We start from the raw sequence: 23365 nt of genomic DNA on the forward strand, positions 1-23365 counted from the left end.
TTAGACTTTTTGTTTAGAATTTAGGAATGAAAGTTGCATGTTGGTGTTTAAGATGTGGAGATAATCATATTCACCTCATACACATTATCACAAATCATATCCATTTTTATGGTAGACATCCTTTAACACCAAGATATTCAAAGGATTAGATTATGTAGATCTATTATTTTAGTAGGACAATATTTTGAAATTGGTGAAAGTTTTATAACTTTAAATGATTATGGTAATGGTGGTGGCAATGATAGTGTTTACTCAGAATGGTTACATGGGAATAAAAACAATTTAATATTTATTTATGAAGGGGCTAGTGCTTCTATTTTGTCTACTTGTTTAAATATTTTAGATGTGCAAGTTATTACTAAAGTATCAAACCAAGCAATATATCATTTTGTGAGGTAAGTTTTTCTTTAATATTATTTAGTATTGAGTTTTTATTTATTTAGATGAAAGCTCTTCAAACAAATATTACCTGAAAATAATTTTTTTCTGAAGTGGTAAAAGTCATTAAGCACAATGGATTTACACATAACAAAAACTGATTCATACATCAATGACTGTTTGCTATTTCATAAGGAGAATAAAGACTTTCAATTTTGTCAAATTTACAACACTAGGAGGTATAAAGATTTTAATAATTTTATACCTAAGAAAATGGTGACTAATTTCTTATTATACTTCAACTTCAAGAACAATTTTAATATAAAGAAATAGCACAATATATGATTTATTATTTTGATCATTAATCCTCTGATGAAAGAATGAGAATGCCTACAGATGGCTCAACTTGGAAAACGTTCAAAGATGATTATCCAAATTTTACTACAGATCTAAGAAATATACTTCTTAGTATGGCTAATTCTCTAACAAAACTAATGGCAAAACCATATTTATATTACGTAATTATTGCAGTAGATAATTTTATACCATCAACTCTAGCAAATAAATTTTCGTTTATTATAATTATACTATGAATTAATTTAGATAATAATTTAATATAATTATATTTGTGACATCCAAAGGTACGATCTAACAGCTACCAGCGGCTTCAATTGCAAGCATGATCCCCACCAGCCGCCCAAGAGCCCGACGTCTCTGTATGGTGTGCATCGCTCCAGGGCCTCGATCCATCTCCATGCGCGACATGGGCACGGAGATGACCCCAATCGCGAGCCAGGAGCCGTCAAGAACAGTGACGCGGATGCGCACTCCAATCATGACCAGCCCGGGCGTCTCGCCGGGGCGATTGCGGCCAATCCCTCCACCGCCGCCGCCGCTGCCGCCGCCACAGGCAACCACGCCCACCATGCCACCGAATTACCGCTCCACTGGCACCGACGCCTCTCCTCCTCCGCCGCTCCCTCCGGTCGAGCAGCTCACATCGATTCCAGCGCTTCCAGCGACCCCGGGTGGAGCGACGATCCACACCACCAGGAACACTACCAGGCACGAGATCTTGGTGCTTGGCACGCAGGGGCAAGAGTAGCATCGCGGCGTGGGCGACGCGCGAGGAGGAAGAGAACGATGCGCCTCAAGGTGGTGATCCAGCAGCAGCAGCAGCAAAATCAAACCGTTGACTATCTTAGACCGGTCGTTGACCTGGACGAGGTGAGGCGGACCATGGTTGAAAGCCGCGCGACCGCGGAGGAGGAGGCCGAGCACGCCAAGTGCATGGCGAGGTAAGCGATAGAGTTCTTTTCTTCTTGTTTGATCGATTCAGTTCTAAAGCTTCCGTTTTTCTTGTCTTTGCGATCGATTTATCGATGCAAACAAAAAGGTATGAGCACGAGGAAGCTAAGATTTTGGCGTGGGAGAATCACCAGAAGGCCAAGGCCGAGGCAGAATTGAGACGAATGGAGGTAAGCTGTCGCTCGCTCCCTGCTCTATGTTTATATGTTCTTTAGCTCTTTATCGTCAAGTCTAGCTTTCCACCTAGGAGTGGTTTTAGCGATCTCCGCAATAGAATAGAATCATGAGCGTACGTCTTGGAATCCAAAGCGTACAGCACCTGTGTTGAACTTTACATCCTTCCAAATCCCTGCCAGGTTCTCTGCTTGTTTATCTCGTTTGTGTGAGATCTTTTCCTTCTCTTCTTTTTTGTTTGTCTGCTGCTGCGCTGCTACTGATTGATTCCTCACTTAACGAATGGGAGTAAATGCAGCAGGTGAAAATGGAATAGAATAGAACGTGAGGTGACAACTCTGGTTTTAATCCGTGACCGGTCAGAGTAGTCAGCGTCGGTCCAGTCCCAGTCCACAGAGAGAGAGAGAGAGAAGAGGAGCAAGTTCTTGTTGATGGTAATGTGTTTTTTCCTTGATTCAATCACTTCGTTCATTGCAAGCTTTTCTCTAAACATTAGCTTGATTCTCAACAAGATCATCTATAACTTGTTATGGATTGGATTGTAGATCTTTCAAGTTTTGTTTTTTTTTATTTTTCTTTGCTTTCGCAATGTGTTGGCACAATGAACTCCAAAGATTCTGACTGGCTTTCTGGAGTAGGATCTAGTTCTGTTTCCAAAGCCTTGTTTTTTAATCCTAGATAATTTTTGTGGCAGTGGAGATCGTAGTGTTGCACCTCTCTCACATTCATTTCTCATATAGAATCATCAATTAACATGAGGCTCATCTCCACAGTCACAGCACATGATTTTCAGTGATGGAATTTTTCCAGTTCCATTCCTTCATTTAAAAATTTCATGGTTTTTATATTATTTAGTTTTTTTTTCTTTATCTTATGCTACATTCCCAGTTTCAGCTGACCATACTGGTCAAATTATCAATCTAAAACAATTATGGGATAAAGTGTCAAAATGTAAATCAAGAAAATCATGACTAAACCATTGTATTGCAACTCTAAGCTTGAAAAATTGCTAACCCTTTAGTTTAAAATTATCTTTACATTGTTTAAAATTTCAAATTAGTGGGATATACTGTTGTCTAGATTGTGGATTTAGAGTTTTTGGAATATAGTCAAGGAATTTAAATAAATGCATATATATTGGTTATTAATGTTTTTCACTATTTCCTGGTCACTAAACAAAAGGGCCATTATTTTTCCTTTTCAAGATCCATGATTTTAAAATGACATTTTGAAACACCACAGCTCAATGTGAGTCTTGTGAGTACTCCCATTATATTCCACCACTAAAATACCCCAATTGTGTAGTTAGAGTAAGTTTATGATGAATTATGCAAGGTATTTAAGTAGGTAGTGCCACTCATACTTGAATGAAAAGCATTAATCATTTAATCTCCCAAAGGAGTTACAATTGACATTTGAACACTTCATTAAATCATTCCATTTATTTATGCATGTTCACTTTAACATTAAACTCCATGTTGTCACTCACTAGATGGGTGTAATATTTTTTAATCACACTACAAACATTGTATAAGGAAAAATCTTGTTTATCCATTTGCAGTCAACTGTGGAGTGATCTAGATAGAATTTTTTCCAAGCTTGATAATTGAATGGCTCAACCAAAAAATTGTATCAACTGTAAATCAATTTCTCTACAAAACCTTTTCACTTTGATTGGAAAGTTCCTAATCTCTCTTGCAAATCCCATCTCCTCCACTATTTGAAATGGATTATTATTAACAGTATAGTAAAGAGAGTGTGGGTGACAATTTTAGTGAAATTAGTTTAGCCAGGAAATGCTATTAAAATGAGTTTGAGTGACATTGCATTGTCACAAAGAAAATCACCACATGTTTTGGTGATTTTGATAAGTTACATGGAGAAAATTGTGTTCTGTAGCAAGGAAAATATTCCAATGGTTCCTCACAAAGTTCTTCAAATTGTAACATTGAGAGAGAGTGTGAAAGTTTGGAGCCTATAATTTAAATCTAGGTTATGAGAAAAATCATGTGAATATCAAATTTTGAAATATTAAGGTTATGGCAAAATTGATAGTTTCACAACTCTTTATACATTATATAGATAAAAATGTTCTAAAGGGCACTTTTTGTTCTAATAATTTAGATATTTATTATATGCTATAATAAAGATGTTTGTTAGGACATAAAATAAAATGTTTTGAATCTTGTAACTTCATTCTACAATCTTTTCCTTTCCATGGCTTTGGATCCATGTGGCATCAAGGTTGGTTCTTGTGGCTGGCATTCCACTCGAGGGGACACTTGACATGGCTGATACTTTTTTCCATCCACGTACATCGATCCCATCACGTTAAACAGCTCTTGCTCTGTTCGTCTGATCATACAAGAACTCTAGTGAGCTTTGGAATGAAAGAGATTTCCTTACATATTTTTCCCTTCTCGCCAGAAGATCGTTCCAAATAGTAGAGCGCATATTGTAGTGAAGAAGTAGCGAACCACGTTGTAATGAGGATTCTTCCAATAAGAACGATATTGCTTCCAGAAGCAAGCCTTGCATTGGATATAGAATGACTGAGAGTATTTGGTTGGAAAGTGGAGGTCGCTCGAGTCTGGCATTGGCTTGCTCAGTCTCTCCACAAGAGCATCGTTTTGCCTGGTGATAAAGCTGGAATCAAAACCATATCCAGAGAAGTCGTGACTTACTTGTACAGAGAAGATTGTTCGTAGTACTTTGCGAAATCGATTCCAAGTCTGACTTCGACCTCCTCAGCAGTGACATCGAGCATCCAGGTTGCTGGGTTACTTCCATCTTCAATAGGTGGAACACCTTCCACGGCCTGAGAAAAACACGAAACATGTATCATTACATATGATACCCAGCGTTTCATTAACGTACCTGGAAGAATTCTATAAGGTGGTGGGAGTGTCTACCGAGAGGTCCTGCATAGATCACTTGACCACCTCGTTTCATCAATAATAGCTGTGAAATCCAACCATGAACTCCCGCAATATCAGAGATGTATGATATTTATATACCTCGTCAAAAGACTCAAATATGTCGATGCTAGGCTGGTGAATGGTGCATACCACTGTTCTTCCCGTGTCCATAGTGTTACGAACAGTTCTCATCACAATGGCTGCGGCACGAGCGTCAAGTCCCGAAGTTGGCTCGTCCATAAAAATGATGGAAGGATTCGAAACAAGCTCCACGGCAATAGTCAGCCTCTTCCTTTGCTCCACCGAGAGTCCACTCACTCCAGGGAGACCAACGAGAGCGTTTCTGAGAGGCGTGAGTTCCACAAGAGACATCACCTCCTTCACAAACATCTGTTATAACAAAACGAAATCGAAGACGCAAGCTTTTAGAACAAGGAGAGAGCTAACAAGTTTCGCAAGGATTACCGTACCAGTCTCGTTTGTTTATCAACTTCTTTCGGAAGCCGCAACCATGACGAGTAAATGAGAGATTCTTCAACTGTCACATTTGGAGAATGGATATCAGTCTGCTCGCAGTAGCCGGAGATTCGAGCAAAAGTGTCTTACGACCAGCAAGAACATCCATTAGAGTCGTCTTCCCCGCTCCACTTACGCCAACTAGTACTGTGAGAACTCCAGGCCTGAAAGCCCTGCTCACCTCCTTGAGAAGCTGAAGCCTGTCCAGAGTTTCTCCTTGTGCTTTCATCTCCTGCGAAGTTACTGAGACAAATCGGGATCAAAGCGCACCGCGCTAGCGGACAGAACAGGAAAACCCTAATGGACACGTGGCGAGGGGTGTGTCATGTAACACTCCCCCCCAAACCGAAGCCACTCACCAAACCAAATCTGTCACGTAGGAGCTGAAACTGATGTGGCCCCAACGGCTTAGTGAGAAGATCGGCTGGCATATCCTGTGTCCCGAGATGTTGGACGGCGAGGGTGCCACCGTCAACCAACTCACGCACGTAGTGAAATTGGACTTCAATGTGCTTCGAGCGGGCATGGTGGACGGGGTTCTTGGACATGGCAATGCTGCTTCGGTTGTCACACCAAGAAGTAGTGGGGCCAGCTTGTGCACATCCCAGCTCAGCAAGTAACCCTCGAGCCCAGACCACGTCCCTGCTACCAGTAGTGAGTGCGATGTACTCTGCTTCTGCACTAGAAAGGGCCACCACAGATTGTCGCTTGGAGGCCCACGTGATGGCACCTCCTAAGAAGGAAAGGCAAATGCCAGAAGTCGAGCGATGACCTTTGTTGTTGGCAAAACTAGCATCCGTGTAGCATGCTAATGATGCATCACCCCCTGAATAAGCAATGCCATAGTCCATAGTTCCCCGAAGGTATCTTACGATACGCTTGGCAGCTTGCCAATGTATGGTGGTTGGTGATGTGTTGTACTGACTCAAAGCAATAGTCGCATATGTGATGTCGGGGCGAGTCATCAGGGCCAAATATGTGAGGCAACCAATGAGATGCCGATAGGGAGTCCTAGTGGGTAGAGGCTCACCAAATTGCTCAACTGTGAGGTCGATAGCACCAACGACCATTGGGGTCTTGACGGGGTGGCAATCACGCATACCAAACTGATCCAGCAAGACTTCGACTTTACGTCGTTGGCTAAGCATGTAACCACCAGAATCAGGGTCACGTGTGACTTCAAAGCCAAGAAAGTAGGAGACATGGCCAAGGTCCTTCATCTGGAATTGCTGGCTGAGGGCATCTTTCAGAGCAGCAATGGCATCGTTGTCATCACCCATGATGAGCAAATCATCAACGTAGAGGGCCACAATAACCATGCACTCAGCATGACCATTGACATACACATTGTGATCAGCATGACAACGACGAAAGCCTTGAGCACGTAGGGTGGCATCAAATTTTTGATACCAAATACGGGAGCTCTGTTTTAAGCCATACAAAGCTTTCCGCAATTGCCATATAGGGCCACCAGGGGCAACATCGTCCTCAAAACCAGGAGGTATATGCATATAGATGTCCTCTTGCAAATCCCCATTCAGAAATGCAGTTTTGACATCCATATGGTGGACTGGCCATTTGCGAGCAGCCGCAAGGGCAAAAAGAGTACGAAGGCTGGCCATTTTTACAACCGGTGAGAATGTTTCATCGTAGTCAAGGCCATGGACTTGGCGAAAACCGCGAATAACCAACCGTGCCTTATAACGTACAACCTGGCCATCTTTCCCATACTTTTTGGAAAAAATCCATTTTGGATCCAAAACACGTCGTCCCGGTGGCGCTGAATCAACTGGAACATAAGTTCCATTAGCCCGAATGGAAGAAACTTCTTCCGCAATAGCTTCCATCCAAGATGAAGCCTCAGGTCCTGAGATGGCCTCATCACAGGTCATGGGGATGCCGATGTCAACAAGGCCACAAAAGTCATCAAGCTCTGCAGCATCTGCTTCAGCATTTTCCCGGACTTTTAACGAGGGCCGACGTTCCCGGGGGTGATCAAGAACTGGCATCGGATCAGGCATGCCACGACGTCGACAAGGTGGTGGAGGTGTCGGAGGCCTGTCCTCAACTAGAGGAGCATCAGCTGGTTCAAGCATGTCCAGAAGTGGAGGATTCCCCAATGGAATCTCTGGTGGCAACTCATGAAGAGGATCTTGAGGCGGAGGCAAGAGTGGACCATCTCCCATAAGTGGGATTAAAGGAACAAGTCGAGTCTCAGCAATGAAAGAAGGATCTTGAAGAGCCTCTGTACGCATGGGAAAGTCGTCTTCATTGAACATGACATCTGTGCTTACAATAGCCTTGTGAGATGCGAGATCCCACAACTTGTAAGCTTTTCTCCCGATAGTGTCGTCCTGTGCATATCCCACGAAGATGAATTTTTTACTCTTGGGATCTAGCTTTTTCCGAAGTTGATCAGGGGTATGTGCGTATGCTGCACAACCGAAGACCCGAAAGTGGGACACATCAGGAGTAGAACCTGTCCAAAATGCCTCAGGGGTTTTTCCATCCAAAGCAGCCGTGGCAAGGCGATTTTGTACATGCATTGCTGTGGCTATGGCCTCTTGCCAAAACATCTTGTCAAGATGTGCATCGGCTAACAAAGCACGAGCAGCATTGACAAGAGTACGATTCTTCCTTTTTGCAACACCATTTTGCTGGGGGGTGTAGCGGGCTGTAGCTTGCAGTCGTATGCCTACATCACGACAGATGCTCCGAAGCTCATTGTTGAGGTATTCACCACCACCATCAACTCGAAGAGCTTTTATCTTTCGACCAAGGAGGTTTTCAACGTACGCCTTGTACGTTTGAAAGGCAGCAACTGCATCACTCTTACGCATCAAGAAGTGGATGCATGTTCGACGGCTATAGTCATCAATGAATGTGATGAAATATCTTGTGCCATCGTGACTTGGCACGTCCATGGGGCCGCAAAGATCAGAATGGACTAAGTCCAGAAGTCCAAGTGCTCGATGCTTACTCGGTGAGAAATTCCGGCGGTGATGCTTGCCTAAAACACAAGCTTCACAAAATGTAGATGGGATACGTCGGAAATCCAATCCAGTAACAATATCTTGGGATTTCATCTATTGAAGAGATTGGTAATGAACATGACCGAGTCTTTTATGCCAAAGCTCCGCACGAGAATCTGCCTCCATAGTCTGAAAGGCCTGAACTGGGTCGACAGCAGTAATCTCATACAAGTCCCCAATGCGTGACCCACGAAGCAACTGTGTACCAAGCATATGAAAGTCGCTAGAGTCAACTAAAGAGACTCCTTTTGCATCAAAGACTACCACCGCATTTTGATCACATATCTTAGCGACGGACATTAAGTTTCGTCGTAGGGTGGAAACATGCATGGCACCATCAAAGGCCATGGTCCTCCCATGATCGAGTGAGAGCCGGAATTGCCCGATGCCGTCCACAGGGATGGTGGTATTGTCACCTAAATGAACACCACGTTTTCCAATGCTCGGCTGATAACACTCAAAAAGACTCTTCTTATTGCTCATAAGATTAGTACAACCAGAGTCTAAGAGCCACCGGCTTGGTGCAGCAATTGCCTCTGTGTTGTAGAGCTCCTCAACAGCCTCATTTGCAATAGCAATTCCATCACGCTCAAGCAAATTAGCTTTCGCCAACGTAGCTAGTCGCTTGACAGGCTTGGGAGCAGGGCAATCTCGAGCCCAGTGGCCCATCTCCAAGCAGCGAGCACACTGATTCTTAGCAAGTCTGGGCTTGGCACGCCCAGATGCCACGGAATTTTGCCCTTTCTGGGCATTTGCAGCTGCATGCGGTTTTGCCACCTGGGCATCACCAGAAGCCTGCGAAGCATACATAGCCTGTGGCATTTCAGCTCTCTCGCTTCGCATGGCCTCAATGTTGCGAAGACTCCTCACGGCATCTGCCCAAGTCATCCCTGGTTGGAGAAGCAGGCTCTCAACTGCATTCTTCCAGCTCGCTGGCAAGGACCTGTAGAGCCGCAGCCTTTGCTGCTCATCCGTGAGACAGTGCTTCGCCCCAGCAGCTGCAAGTTGTGTGAAGAAGCCCTGGAGCTTGGCAGTGTGAGTCTGGATACTGCCATTTTCCTCTAGCCTCAAGGAATCCATTTGTGAATGGATGTTGAAGACATCCATTTCACTCTTGGTGCCATAAGTGTCACTCAGCCACTTCCAAAGCTCTGCCGCAGTGGACTTTGGAATCGATGGGGCAGCAAAGAGAACATTTGAGGACAAGCACATCGCAATACTCCCTCTAGCCTTGGAATCCCGAAGGTTCCAATCACGCACCTCAGCAGCACTAGAGCCTGGAGCCAGTGATGACTCTGTCCCATCTACAATCCCCAACAAACCATGAAACAAGAGATAGGATTCAAGATGGATCTTGAATCCCTCAAACCCTTCTCCATCAAACTCGCAGATGGATGGCTTTCCTTCCATAGCGCTATCCCAGCTCCGATACCATGAGACAAATCGGGATCAAAGTGCACCGCGCTAGCGGACAGAACAGGAAAACCCTAATGGACACGTGGCGAGGGGTGTGTCATGTAACAGTTACAAAACCCAAGCCTGTCAGTGAGGATTTTAAACGTGAAGCTAAAACAGACCTTTGGCATGTCAACAAAGTAGCTGACTTTGTGGAAAGCTATGGACAGTGGCTGGAAAGGTAGCACCATGCCTGTTTTTACATCTCCAGATTCGGGGTCCCCTGAGGAAATAATGGCAGACTTTGAATATGGAAATCAATTTGAGAACAATACCATTTGAATGAAAACAAAATGATTTTCTAGAACTCTGGGATGACTTCTCCTGAGAGCTAGAGTTCACAGCTTGTCCGGTCTTGGTTTTGTGTTTCTCGTTCAATGTTTCCTCAGAAAGAATCACCGATGGTTTTCCAAAAGCTGTGAAACCAGAAGTTGAGCTACTTGAAAGTAAAGGAGTATAATCTTACGCTTGAGAACCGTTAACGCTATAGTGAAAAAGATGTTAAAGAAAATCGCAAACCCGACAAGGGCGCCAATTCCAATCCAAAACCAAGAAGGATCTGGAAAAATCCCTCGAGCCTTGAGCACAATTGTACCGACACTTTCGGTGGAATTTGGTGCAAGCTGCAGTAGAAATTCATAGAGTAAGAGATTAAAAAAGAAAAAATGGCGAAAATTTTACCACTCGCCATCTTGGGGCCGTGAACTCATTAACGGCAATAGCGTTTTGTGCGTACATCAGAGGCGATGACCAATAAGCCCAGATCCACCACGGATGAATAGAATCTATACCAAACTTTAGTGTCCATAAGCAAAAAAAAGGTTTGTTTTCAACTTACTTCGAGAGATGACAAAACCACCAAGAGTGAAGACGAGTACCAGCGAAAAGGAACCAAAAGTATTTGCAACGAGCATAGTTCTTCCCAAAGATGCCATGAAACGAAATCCAGACATTGCCATGTTGTGAAGCGTGAAGAGCAGCAAAAACTGGCGAAAGAATCTACATGTTTTCTACCACTCAGGGAAAGATAATGCTCATGAGGAAACATAAGTTCTTACCTTCCAACCTCTGGAGCATAGCCGATGACCCAGTAAGTTAGGAACACCCAAATCGCAGTCTCAAGCAGCGAGAAGGGCATTCTCATGATCCAAACCGGAACGGAAAATGCCCAAGACGGATAGAGCAAGTTCTGTTGCTTGTAAAATATTGGTAACCTGTTAATGGTCATTGCGAGCTCCGCAAAACCATTAAACGTGATGACAACGATCGAGTAGAAAAGAGAAGAAACCAGAATAGTTCCGTCTGTGACAGAAATGTGATTCTGCGTTCGCAAGAACACGGTCATACTCACGGTCGCCATCACCAAAATCTGCAAGGAAGAACAATCATAGAATCATAGTTAGAACTTCGCTTAAAGAAAAAGAGAATAGTTCACACAAACCTGTGTGGTTTTAAAAGCATAGATGAAAGCATTGCGCTTCATGAGAAGAACTTCTTTCGCAAAGCATGCTTGAAAGATGTTCCAGCTGGTTGACCCATATTGCTTTGTCACCAAAGCAGCAGGATTGCTCCTGGACTTGTCGTACGGAACTTTGAGTTCTCTCGCTAGATCCTGGCCAATATAATGCCTTGAGAAAGCTAGCGCGAAGTCTTCCACAGAAACATATCTATGAGATCTCGTTCCTTTCTTTTTCTATGAATTTACCTCTTGGAGAAAGTCTGCCACGCCTTTTCTTTCAGGACACTTGAATCCCAGCAAAGTAAAGAAGTCGAGAACCATGTTGCAGGGTCCTTGAAAGATTATACGCCCCTCGACAAGCAATATAAGATCGTCGAAGAGGTTGTAAACCTCTGGAGCCGGCTGGAGAAGCGAGACAATGATGGTGTAGTCGGCATTGTGCACAGTTTGCCTCAAATGCTTGACAATTTGGTACGTAGTAGAGCTGTCTAGGCCTGTCGAGATCTCATCCATGAACAAAGCTTTTGCTGGTCCAACAAGAACTTCTCCTGACAGAGTAAATAAAGTCAGTACTGCTTAGAACTGTCTTGAGAGACTTTTACTTACCTGTTGTAAGTCGTTTCTTCTGCCCACCAGAAATTCCGCGACGCATTTGATCGCCAACTAGCGTGTCAGCACATATGTCGAGTCCTAAAACCTGTGGCCCCGGACATAAAACTTAAAAGTAAATGTGACGACATAGTATATAGATCAGGAACTTTACCTTGAGAACGTAGTCCGTCCGAATGTTTCGTTCCTGTCCTTCCAAAGCCAAAGCCTGAGTCACAAAAAATAATTAATAAATCCAACATAGAAGAACTATAATCACGATAGCTCTTGCCTTCATAAAAGCGTCAATATCAGGGTCTGGTTTGATTCCAGCAGCCTTCTCACGTCTACAGAGCTCCGCAAGCATATCTAAAGAGCAACCAAAGAGCTCGTCAGTGTCAAGGTCGTCAAACATCAATCTTACCATATCGTGATCCAACACCTTGACACCGACAAGAAAAGTTCAGGGTCTCTCGGGCAGTAAGCTCCGGGGTGTGAAGGTCAGTCTGGCTGATATATCCCGACGTCCTGTGTGGCACAAACTCGCTAAACTCGCATCCATTGTATGTAACGTTCCCTGAGACCTGAAAAGCTTGTGTGTCCAACAAATATCCAAAAGAACAAAAAAAAATAGTATTACCCGGAGGTCGTGATCTAACTTTCCGCATAGTGCCTTTAAGAAAGTTGTCTTTCCCGAACCGGGAGGTCCCAGAAGTAAAGTCAGCCTGGAAAACAATCCAGAAAAATGGGAAGAAGAAATGTTTCAACAAGGATTGCTTGATCTAGTTAGCACCTGCACGGCTTGATGATGCCAGTAACGTTGTCAAGGATGGTGAGCACTCGTTTCTTAGTAGGAGATAGCCGAAGCGATCCAAAGAGCTCCTGGAATTCCGGCCAAGAACAAAGATATCAAACACAGAGTCAACGTGGAGAAGGAAGAGCAGAGAAAAGATAGAGAAAGAGGAGTTCTCAGCTTATCATACTTCAATCGTGTTGATGGTGTAGTTGTAAAGCGTGGGGAGAGCCCGGCCTCCAACATAAACATCAGCATCAACATGTAAATCCTGAAAGCGAACTTCGATCTTGGGTAGATCGATCTCCACTCTAGAACAAAACAAAAAACCAAAAAAATGGAAAGAAAGAAATGAGAAACATCCAAGCACATCGTAGGCTCACGATGAAAACGGGAAATGGGAGAGAGTCTCCAAGATCAAGAGAGAAGGATTTTCCAAGCAGGCAAGAAAAGGGAGAAAGAATGGATCTTTCCATCCCTTACTTGTCAATGCGATCCCGCAGCTTCCGCAAGAATCGCTCGTTGTCCAGCGCCACTTGCTCCGATCGATCGTGGTTCTTTCCCTCCATGGCGGAGCTTGGGGGATCTAGCGGCGTGGTGGAGGGCGGGGGGAGGATTTCCTTGACCGAGAGTACGTGGGAGGAGAGGGTGTTTGGGCGGCCGTCGAGCGATTCGCAGCGGGCCGAGGATGAGGTGACGCTCAAGTGGATCGCGCTCCAGAAGCTGTCGAGCATGGATCGGATCGCGCTCCAGAAGCTGTCGAGCATGGATCGAATGCGCACGGCGCTGGTCCGGGGCAATGGCGGGGAGAAGGATTTCGAGGCGGTCGCCTACAAGCAGCGGATTATGGCGATCGACGGGCCCGAAACATTTCGAGGCCGATCTAAGAGAAATCCGCGACTATCCGTATCCACGATCGGCCAGCATTTGGAATCGCGAACAAAGGAGAGAAGCGCGGGTCGATTTGAAATTTAATAATTTTACTAGGAGTACAAATTTAGGCTCGCATACCTTGGCACTTTAGCAAAAGGACCCTGTTAGTGACGCAAGTAATATCATGATTTTTGTACGGCCATGTCATATGACCCAAACGAGAAAAGTAAGAGATAAAGCGACGCAACGTGGCATCCGGCCAGCCATGCATTGTGGCACGGCAAATAATATAAAGTAGCAGAAATCTAAAAAATGACTGAGGTTCATGACCGATATTTGCTGACATGGCATTTACTTGTCCATCAAAGGTTTAGTTTTGGTAATTATCTCTTCTGGAAGTTAAAATATCTGATGCTAAAGGCGAAAGTAAGCGCTAGCACCAATACAAACAGTATATGGACAGCAGCAACTTCGCCCAATCTATCCTTATGGAAACCAAATCTGTGCTTGATGTAATCTCGCACAATTTGTTGGCCTTTGCCAGGAACATCCATCACTGTTCCTTTGTCCCCGAGTTGTGAAGTTATGAGACCATTGAGCGTCCACGCAACTGAGTTAGCATAGTAATACCATCTCCACCATATCGGGATTTTCTACACAAACAACAAAAACGAGATGAAAACTCAATTATAGCAGGAGGCAATCAGCCAACTTACTGGACGCGGGATAAAAAACCCCGAGAAGAAATTCCAAAAACCAAAGAATGCAAATGAAACCACTGCTGCCAGCTGATAGTTCCGCATGAGAGACATCACCATCATCCCATGGAAGGTGAAGTATAAGAATGTGGAATACATGAAGAAGAAGAACCAAAAGAATTTATCTGGCGACCACTCGTATGCGATTGTGGAGTAAACTATGATCAGATAGATCGCAGTTTGGATGAAGACATAAGGAATCTCGATTGCTACCTGTGGTAACATTGCATAAACCACGAGCTTAGTTTGAATATGTGTGACAAACCTGTGCTAAAGCGTATGGAATTGCTGAATACATCCCTGCTGCCCGTTCTCGATAGAATACAGTCCTCTCGACACCAACAACAGGTTGAGCTGCGGTGGAGTTGTTAATTCCGAGAAACAGGCAAGCAGAAGATAAAATAGCGATCTTCTGTTGGAAGCTTCCAATTGGTTCTTCTTTGTTAGCTCAAAAACGAAAATAAAAACTTGGTGTACAAAGGTGCTGCTCAAAAGAAAGAAGGTAGTAGCCAGCCAAACTTCATGGCAGAGGTGATTAGTTCATTCCTTGTGCTCAAGCTAACAATAAACTTATTAACCTTGGGTAGTGATTTGACAAGCTAGCAGAAACTAAAAAAGTAAAATGAACTAAATATATTAAATTGCCTAGTATAAAATGCCATTTAATATAAATATTTAAAATCAAGGTCTAAAAGAAGAAATAATTTGCTTCACATTCCAAGTAATTCTTGGTTTACTTACTAGTACTGTTATTCTTATTTATTTATTTAATTAATCAAATAAAAGTTAATGATAAAATTAATCTAAATGAATAACAACCATTGGATGGTATAATATCCTAGAATATCCAAATATATTCTAGGTATACAGGTACAGTTGGTTCTAAAGGTTTGTTAAAATTAAACTTTTGATTATACCTTATTATCAGAAACAAATTATTATCTAACATTTTAATTCACTGACAGGGTGTCGGTGGTAGTTTAGGACTACTGGGATGCTTGCATTGGTGACATTAATTGAGATCGTGCAGGACTGTTTGCACATGAAACGGATTGGGCAGCAGGGGTTGCACTTGGTTGCACCACGCTGGGAGATTGTGCTGATGGAAGAGGCACTATTTCCTGGCCTCTGGAGAATTGGGGATGCCAAGGAAGCGAATAAAAAAGACAAAGGAAGAAGGAAGAGGCATATAGAAGAGAAACGGCACCTCGGCTTGCCGCAGCATTCCAGATCGCGAGAGAAGATCAATAACGCACTCGTAGTGATCTCCTGTCCAAAGTCCATTTCTATGGAGCCGAAGTTAACGACACCATCGAGCAGCAGTCCGGCATGGCTACAAGCCGATAGGACGCTCTTGAAAGTCACGTGGTCGGGATCCACTCCATGGATCTGCATCGCGCTAAACAGCTCCAGTGCTTCTCCGGCAAGCCCGTTGTCAGCATAGGACGTGATCATTCCAGGAGCCGACCACCTTGTCCGGATTCCTCTCAAAAAGAGCTCGAGAGCGATGCGGCTCTTCCATAGAGGCTCACCAGTGCACTGGCGAGGAACGCATCTGGCTCCACTCCAGCGGCAACTATATCGTAGTGGATGATCCTGCCGAGCTCAAACAAGTGGAGCGTTGTGCACGCGTCGATGGCGGTCGAGAACCTGACCTCGTTGGGAGTTAACCCTTCCAAATCCATGGACTTGAAGAGCTCGAGAGCCTCCGCCGGATTTCCAAGCTGTGCGTATGCTGCCATCATCGAGTTCCAAGTCACAAGGTTTCACTGCGGCATCTTATCGAAGACGAAGAAGCGAGCGTCCAGCGGTTCTGAGCGTAGAGGCAACGCAGAACCGTCCAGGTGACCACAGTTCTCTCCGGAATCATCGCGAAAAGCAAGCTCGAGTAGGAGGCATCGCTCAGCTCGGCGCTCATCTCGTTCCACAACACGGAGCTGTGCTGTGGCATCCTTGCGAAGAAGCTATCAGCGAGATCCATTCTTCCAGCCTTGGCATAAGCTCCTAGCATGATATTTCCAGAGACTACGTCTCGTCCTGGCGGCATGCTCGCAAACAAGCTCTCGGCTTGAGCTGCTTGGAAGCCAGCAGCATGACGTTCCATGAAACTATATCTCGCTCCAGCATGAGCTCAAACATCTGCTACTTTTCCAGCTTTAGCTAGAGCCTGCGTTGCCGAGTTCCACGATTCAGCGAAAAGACTGCTACATTGACGTGAATTCCCACACCGGGCATATGCCGAGATCATTAAGTTCCAGGTGATGGTGCTTCGATCTGGCATTTTTTCGAAGTATACCTTTACGCTACCAATGTTACCACTGTATACGTAGCCTGATCTTATGGTTGTCCAAGTCAGAGCGTCGTACAACGGCATTCTTTGTAGTAAACGTTTTGCATCCTCAAGTTCTTCTTTTTGGGTAACCGCTGATAACCTTGCGTTCCATGCTACCACGTCTCGGTATTTGTACCATGAAAGATTGTTTTCCGTCGCTGGTATTTCATTATTTTTCCCGTATGCTACTATCGTAGTTGTGGAAGAAGAAAGGCTGCTTTCGGGGAGAAGATCAAACAAGTCCCTGGCCTCCTCTAAATGCCCGGCTCTGGCTTTCACTGCGATCGTGGTGCTCTAAGTTACCAGCGAGTGCTGAGCCATCTTTCTGAAGATTATATCCACCTATCGCAAGTTCCAGCTGTGAATGTAAGCCGCTAGTAGAAACTTCCAGCTGCTGTGCAATCGAATCGAAGGCCAGTGTGGCAGCCCCGCATTTGGACGAGGAGGTTGCCCATGTAAGTCTCCCGATGGAAGTCATGAGTCTTGAGCTTCTCGTGAGCTTTCTGAGTAGCGCCTTTGTTCTGCTAAGAAGTGCCTCAAAGGAGGCCCTCTCCATTAGAAACCATCATTCTTGACTAAGAGGGCACAAAATTTTCACTATAGTTATCAAACTATTGATGTACAAAACTAAAATTATGGCTTTTGCCACAATAGCAACATTGATTCAGCAGCATAAACAGATAAATGCCCAGTGTTTTCAACTACAAGTTGAGTAGGAAATATACAATCAGGTTGTGGCTGGCAATAGATATTTGTGAACCAGAAACCTCTACCTAGACTGTCTAGAAGCACCAAATTCCCATCCATTTGGAGTGTGAGCTTGCATCTACTCCTTCCACCAGTGCTGCTAGACCACAAAACCTTCACTTTATTGCAGACAACACCATGTTGCAATCCTGCTCCAGTGAGAATTCATGCTGAGCATTACCTGAAACAGGCTTCTCCTCAACATACACAGCAGATCCCCTTGCTCCGAGCTCTCCACTGACTATGCACGAACCAAAAACGTTACAGTCTTGTTGGTATTCAAGAAAAATAGCTGGATCAAACCTGTGTTGAACACTACGATGGTCTTGATCACTTTTGCCAGCAATATGTTTGTGGAGAGTAGAAATTCTAAGAAAATTTAAAGGCAGACCACGAATATAGTACCACACTGAATAATCCATGCCTATTGTACCAAGAGCAGCTGCTATATGGCCATATTTGTGACGATGAGCCTCTGTTGCAACTTGTGAGCAAAACTAAGAGCCTGAACAACATACCTTCGGGCAAATCATGTGTAAAGTTAAATGTGTTTAAAAGCCATTTCGGATTTTGTCTTCGTCGTTGACATGATATAAATGCCAAGCAAGGAAAGAAAATCAAAATTTTGAATCTCTAAAGTTCATACTTGACTATAGTTTTGACATTTTGGAAATTGATTTGTTTTTACTAATATAATTTTATGTGGACTTAAAAAACTTAAGGCCTATGCCACAGGAGTTGTATTGATTCTGCAGCATACAGAGACAAATGCCCGGTATTTTCAACTACAAGTTGAGTTAGAAAGATACAGTTGGGTTGTGGCTGGCAATAAATGTTTGTGAACCAGAAACCTTCATCTAAACTATCTAAAAGCACCAAATGCCCATCCATTTGTAGCGTGAGCTTGCATCCACTCTTCCCACCCGTATTGCTCGACCACAAAACCTTCCACTTCATTGCAGACAGCACCATGTTGCAATCTTGCTCCAGCGTGAATTCGTAGCGGCCATTACCTGAAACAAGCTTCTCTCCAGCATAGAGTTTGCTCCTAGCTCTCCACTGGCCATGCACGAAGCATAAACGTTACAGTCTTCGTTGTAGCTAAGATATAAATCTGGATCAAAGTATGCCTCACTGCTACCAAGTAGATGATTTTCAGTCGTAAAATTATGCATAGAGTTTAAAGGTGGGTTAGGAAAATGGTACCACACGGAATACTCTATGGCAACCACGCTCGAAGTCGCAGATATATGACCATATTTGTAAATTTGAGCCTCCCTAACAATTTGCGAGGCCAGATAGTCGAAGGCTGGTCGTAGAGTTAACCCAGACACCATCATTGGGGATGGGCGAAGGCTGCAGCTACCATCAGACTCCCTTGTTAGCAAAGTAAGTTTTGAGAAACAATGGAGCCTACGATTCACGTCTATGCTGAAAATCCTTTTCCATGTTCTTGGAAAATAGTGTGCCTCTGGACGAACATCTTCATCAATGTGCTGGCGAATACGTGCTTCCAAGCTGTTTACTTGCTGTAGACCTGCCATGAAGTATGGACGGCTTCGTTCCAGAAAAATGACACATGTGACGCAAATGACACATTGCCAAAGCAACGCTAACACCCTCAACATCATCTCTTTCGCTAACATATGATATTTGAGGCTATATAACAACACGAGGCCCACCTTGTTCTTGTCTTCTTTGTTGTGACTTTGTGCTTCTTCTTTTGTCAATCGTTGTCGATTATATTCACTCAGAAAGAAATGCAACGAGCTCTTTTGCTATTTTCAAATTTCCAGAGTATGCTATCCAGGCTCGACAAGTGGCATGACCATGCCAATCTCGTGGCGTTCCTTTGGAGCGCAGCTGATATGTTTTATCTTCGCAGACGGCTACCTGTGTTTCCACCGACCAGAGTGAGCGATTATTTGTAGTCTCCGCAACTCCAAAGAGTCAGTCCATTGCTAGGGGTGAGAAATGCCCGCTTTGTCTTGCAATTTTAACTCTCCCCATAATTCGATCATGCTCTCCAGATCTCCAGCACCGGTTTCGGGCGATTCTAATCGAAGCAGGAACAAGATGAGAAGCAGCATTGTCGCCGCCGCTCCTGCCGCCGAAGACAGCATCACAAAAGCGGCTCCGTTGACCAAGCTCGACCTCGTCGACTACCTCGCCTCTGGTTGCAAGCCCAAATCACGCTGGAGAATCGGCACCGAGCACGAGAAATTTGGATTCAATAAGAGCACGCTCAAGCCACTTGACTACCCCCAAATCTCTCAGCTATTCGAAGCACTCTGTGAAAGATTTAACTGGCAAAAAGAAATGGAAGGTGACAAGGTCACAGGTCTTAAGAAGGATGGACAGAGTATTTCCTTGGAACCTGGTGGTCAGCTGGAACTCAGTGGTGCTCCCCTCGAAACTCTCCACGCGACTTGTGCCGAGCTCAACTCTCACCTCTACGAGGTGAAGGCCGTGAGTGAAGAAATGGGCGTGGGATTCTTTGGGATGGGCTTCCATCCAAAGTGGCCAGTTGAAGTATTCGACATGATGCCAAAGGGGAGGTTTCAGATCATGAGGAACTACTTGCCCAAAGTTGGGAAGTTTGGCCTTGACACCATGTTCCGGACGTGCACGGTCCAGGTAAATCTCGACTTTTCATCCGAGGAGGACATGGTGAAAAAGTTTAGAGTTAGCCTGGCCTTGCAACCGGTTGTCACGGCGATCTTTGCAAACTCGCCATTCACAGAGGGCGCACCGAATGGCTACTTAAGTTACCGGAGTTTGACGTACACGGACATGGACGGGGACAGGACCGGTGATCTTCCATTCGTTTTCGAAGACGGGTTTTCTTTCGAGAGGTACGTTGACTACGCTCTTGAAGTGCCCATGGTGTTCGTCTACAGGGACGGAAAGCACGTAGATTGTACTGGCCGATCTTTCAAAGACTTTCTCCTTGGGAGGCTACCAGAGCTTCCGGGAGAACTCCCAACGCTCAGCGACTGGGAGAATCACATCAACACCATCTATCCCGAGGTCCGGCTCAAGAAATACTTGGAGATGAGAGGGGCCGACGAGGGGCCGTGGAAGAGGCTGTGTGCTTTGCCGGCTTTGTGGGTGGGACTCTTATACGACGAAGAAGCTCTGGAGAGTGCTTATCAGTTGATCAAGGATTGGAGTCGGGCCGAGCGAGCGATGCTGAGGCGCGAAGCTCCAAAGCTGGGATTGAAGACACGGTTTAGGAACGGGACTTTGAAGGACGTAGCACAAGAAGTGTTGAAGCTGGCAAAGGAGGGACTGGAGAGAAGGGGTTACAATGAGGTGAAGTTTCTGGAAGGTGTTGCTGAGATTGTGGAAACGGGAGTGACTCCAGCGGAGAGGTTGCTAGAGTTGTACAATGGTAAGTGGGACAAATGTGTGGATCCAATGTTCCACGTGCTAGAGTATTAAACAAAGCTTACAAAGCCATAGCTCTTTCCTCGTCTTGTAAAGTTTGAGAGATTCCACAAACTGGAATGGGCGATGGAGCTTTGGGCTTTAAAGAATGTGTTGAAATGCTCAAGTCCTCCCAGTCACCCACGGACGCAAAGAGCGCCCACGCCCGGGCCTTGGACGCCGTACAGTATATGCCCGAATCGGGCACATATCTCTCGAACCTGGTCATCCAAATGTACGGCCGGTGCGGCAGCGTCCAAAATGCCCGCTGCGCCTTCGATTCCATGCCCGTTAAGAACGCCTTCTCGTGGAACCTCATGCTCGACGCGTGCATCAAGAACGGGTATCTCGAAGATGCGAGGAGAATCTTCGACGCCATGCCGGAGCGCGACATTGTCTCGTGGAACGCGATGCTCGCCGCATTTTCCTTGAGAGGGCAGCTTGGAGAAGCGAAGCTTTTGTTTGAAATCATGCCAGAGAAGGATATAGTTTCATGGAACTCGATTCTTGCGGCATTGGCAAAGTCTGTGCAGTTGAGGGCTGCTAGAGAATTGTTTGTTTCAATGCCCTTCTGGGATATCGTCTCTTGCAACACATTGCTAGGAATGTATGCCCAGAATGGACATCTTGTGGAAGCAAAGACTCTTTTTCACCAGATGAGGTATCCAGACATGGTGTCCTACAACACTATGCTCTTAGCATACTCTGAGAGCCGGAGCTACTTTGAGCTTCAGAGTTTGTTCTTACAAATGCCATCTTGGAACCAGGTCTCGTATAACACAATGCTGTCGGCGTATGCGCAGAGCGAGAATCCTGAAGAATCGAAGTGGATTTTTGATTCCATGCCAGAGAGAAATTTAGTGTCGTGGAATGCCATGCTCGCTTCATATGCCCAAAACGGGCATCTTGAGTGCGCCAGGTCTTTGTTTGATTCCATGCCACAGCGGAATCTTATGTCGTGGAATGGACTGCTAGCAGCATATACTTCGAGCGAATGTTCGCAGGCAGCTAGCTGCACTTTTAATTCCATGCCAGAACACAATATAAGCTCGTGGAATGCTTTACTCACTTCATGTAAGCTTGAGGAATGCACAATGGTTTTTGAAACTATGCAGGAAAGAGACTTAACGTCTTGTAATATAGCTATTTCAGCATATGCCCGAAATGGGCATATCTCAGAAGCTAGAACCTTGTTTAACAGCCTGCCAACATGGAATATGATATCTTGTACTACACTAATAGCAGCATATTCGAAGTATGGAGACATCAAAGATGCCAAACAGCTGTTTGATTGTATGCCAGAAAGAGATATAATAACATGGAATGCTATGCTGTCTGCATATTGCTTGGTAGGGCATCTTGAAGAAGCAAAGTGTTTGTTTGATCAAATGCCAGATAGAAACCTCGTAACATGGAATGCCATGTTGGCTGCTTTCGCTCAGCATGGACATTTTGAGGAAGCAAGACCTCTTTTTTGTGGCTTTGTTACCTCTAATGGCTTGCTAACAGCATATGCTTTGTCTGGACATATAGTGCAAGCAGAACACATATTCTACAGTTTACCTGAAAAGAATTGTGTGTCTTGGACCGCAATGCTTACAGCATATGCCAAGAATGGGCAACCTGCAAAGGCCAGGAAACTCTTTCTTTATATACCTGTGAAAAGCCTTACTACTTGGAATGCATTCCTTTCTCTAAGTGCCCACAATGGGCAAAGCTATCTTGTATTAAGACTGTTTAGAAAGATGACCATGGACGGATTTAAGGCTGACAAAAATACAATCACAACTCTACTTCAAGTTTGTAGCAATACAGGTACTGTGAAATCTGGTATTAAATGTTTTCAGTCATCAATCTTAGACTATGGCCATGATCAACCCACACAACAACATTTTGGTTGCATTGTACATCTGTTTGGGAGATCTGGATACCTTAATGAAGCATATGAGCTGATTGAAAGTATGCCTTACATCCCTGATAAACAAGAGTGGACAAGCTTTTTGGATGCTTGTAAACACCAAAAAAACATGAGGGCTGGCATTACTGCTGCCAAACACTTCAAAACGAAGTGCCTGGATTCCACATATGTTCTTCTTACAGGAGCTATTTAGCACAGTACATAATCAATTTAGAATCTTTAATATAATCTTAGTCTTACTCAGATCAAGGTCCTTAAGCAATAGTATTTATAGGAGGTGGTCTGAAAAGAACAAATAATTTTTTGTGCACTGCATTGCACCAACCTTCGTATATAATAAGAAGCCAGATTTAAAGACATTGATAACACAATAAATTAATGGAGTGAATATTTGGTTTCTACTCAAGAAACAAGTGAAAGGTATTAATGAGTAGCACCTCCCTTTTATGAACTTTACCTAATAAATAACTTAATTACTTCTTATACTACTCTTTGCACTCAAACCATTTGGTACTTACATCCTCAGTAAAAGAACCTAGGAATATCTATGTAAGTTGGAATTCTTCCACTACACATATTCAAACATTTTCTTGTCTTGGCCAGAAGTCACAAAAAATGTGGCAAGAGCACTTCACATAATCAATTTCAAGCTTTTGGATTGCCTACAACATCACAATAACCTTTTTT

General features: G+C 44.3%; 2 protein-coding genes and 1 pseudogene across 3 annotated transcripts; 2 read left to right on the plus strand and 1 right to left on the minus strand.

Moving 5' to 3' along the window:
- Positions 1–4540: 4540 nt before the first annotated feature.
- Positions 4541–12283, minus strand: LOC9653797 (annotated as a pseudogene).
- Positions 12284–19225: 6942 nt separating this feature from the next.
- On the plus strand, positions 19226–20810 carry LOC9653799 (glutamate--cysteine ligase, chloroplastic). Of its 2 annotated transcripts, XM_024659645.1 has the most exons (2): positions 19226–19298; positions 19362–20810. In XM_024659645.1, exon 2 carries the CDS (start codon positions 19408–19410, stop codon positions 20773–20775), a length of 1368 nt encoding a protein of 455 aa, XP_024515413.1. In that variant the 5' UTR covers positions 19226–19298; positions 19362–19407; the 3' UTR covers positions 20776–20810. The 2 variants fall into 2 exon arrangements, with proteins under 2 accessions (XP_024515413.1, XP_002985600.2); XM_002985554.2 differs by having other exon boundaries at positions 19226–20810.
- Positions 20811–21170: 360 nt separating this feature from the next.
- LOC112340693 (pentatricopeptide repeat-containing protein At4g02750-like) lies at positions 21171–22871 on the plus strand. The gene is made up of 2 exons (XM_024659526.1): positions 21171–21586; positions 21680–22871. Exons 1-2 carry the CDS (start codon positions 21171–21173, stop codon positions 22869–22871), a joined length of 1608 nt encoding a protein of 535 aa, XP_024515294.1.
- Positions 22872–23365: the final 494 nt, after the last annotated feature.

This window comes from Selaginella moellendorffii, unplaced genomic scaffold (genome assembly GCF_000143415.4).
Source record: "Selaginella moellendorffii unplaced genomic scaffold, v1.0 SELMOscaffold_69, whole genome shotgun sequence".
In the NCBI taxonomy this organism is placed as follows: Eukaryota; Viridiplantae; Streptophyta; class Lycopodiopsida; order Selaginellales; family Selaginellaceae; genus Selaginella; species Selaginella moellendorffii.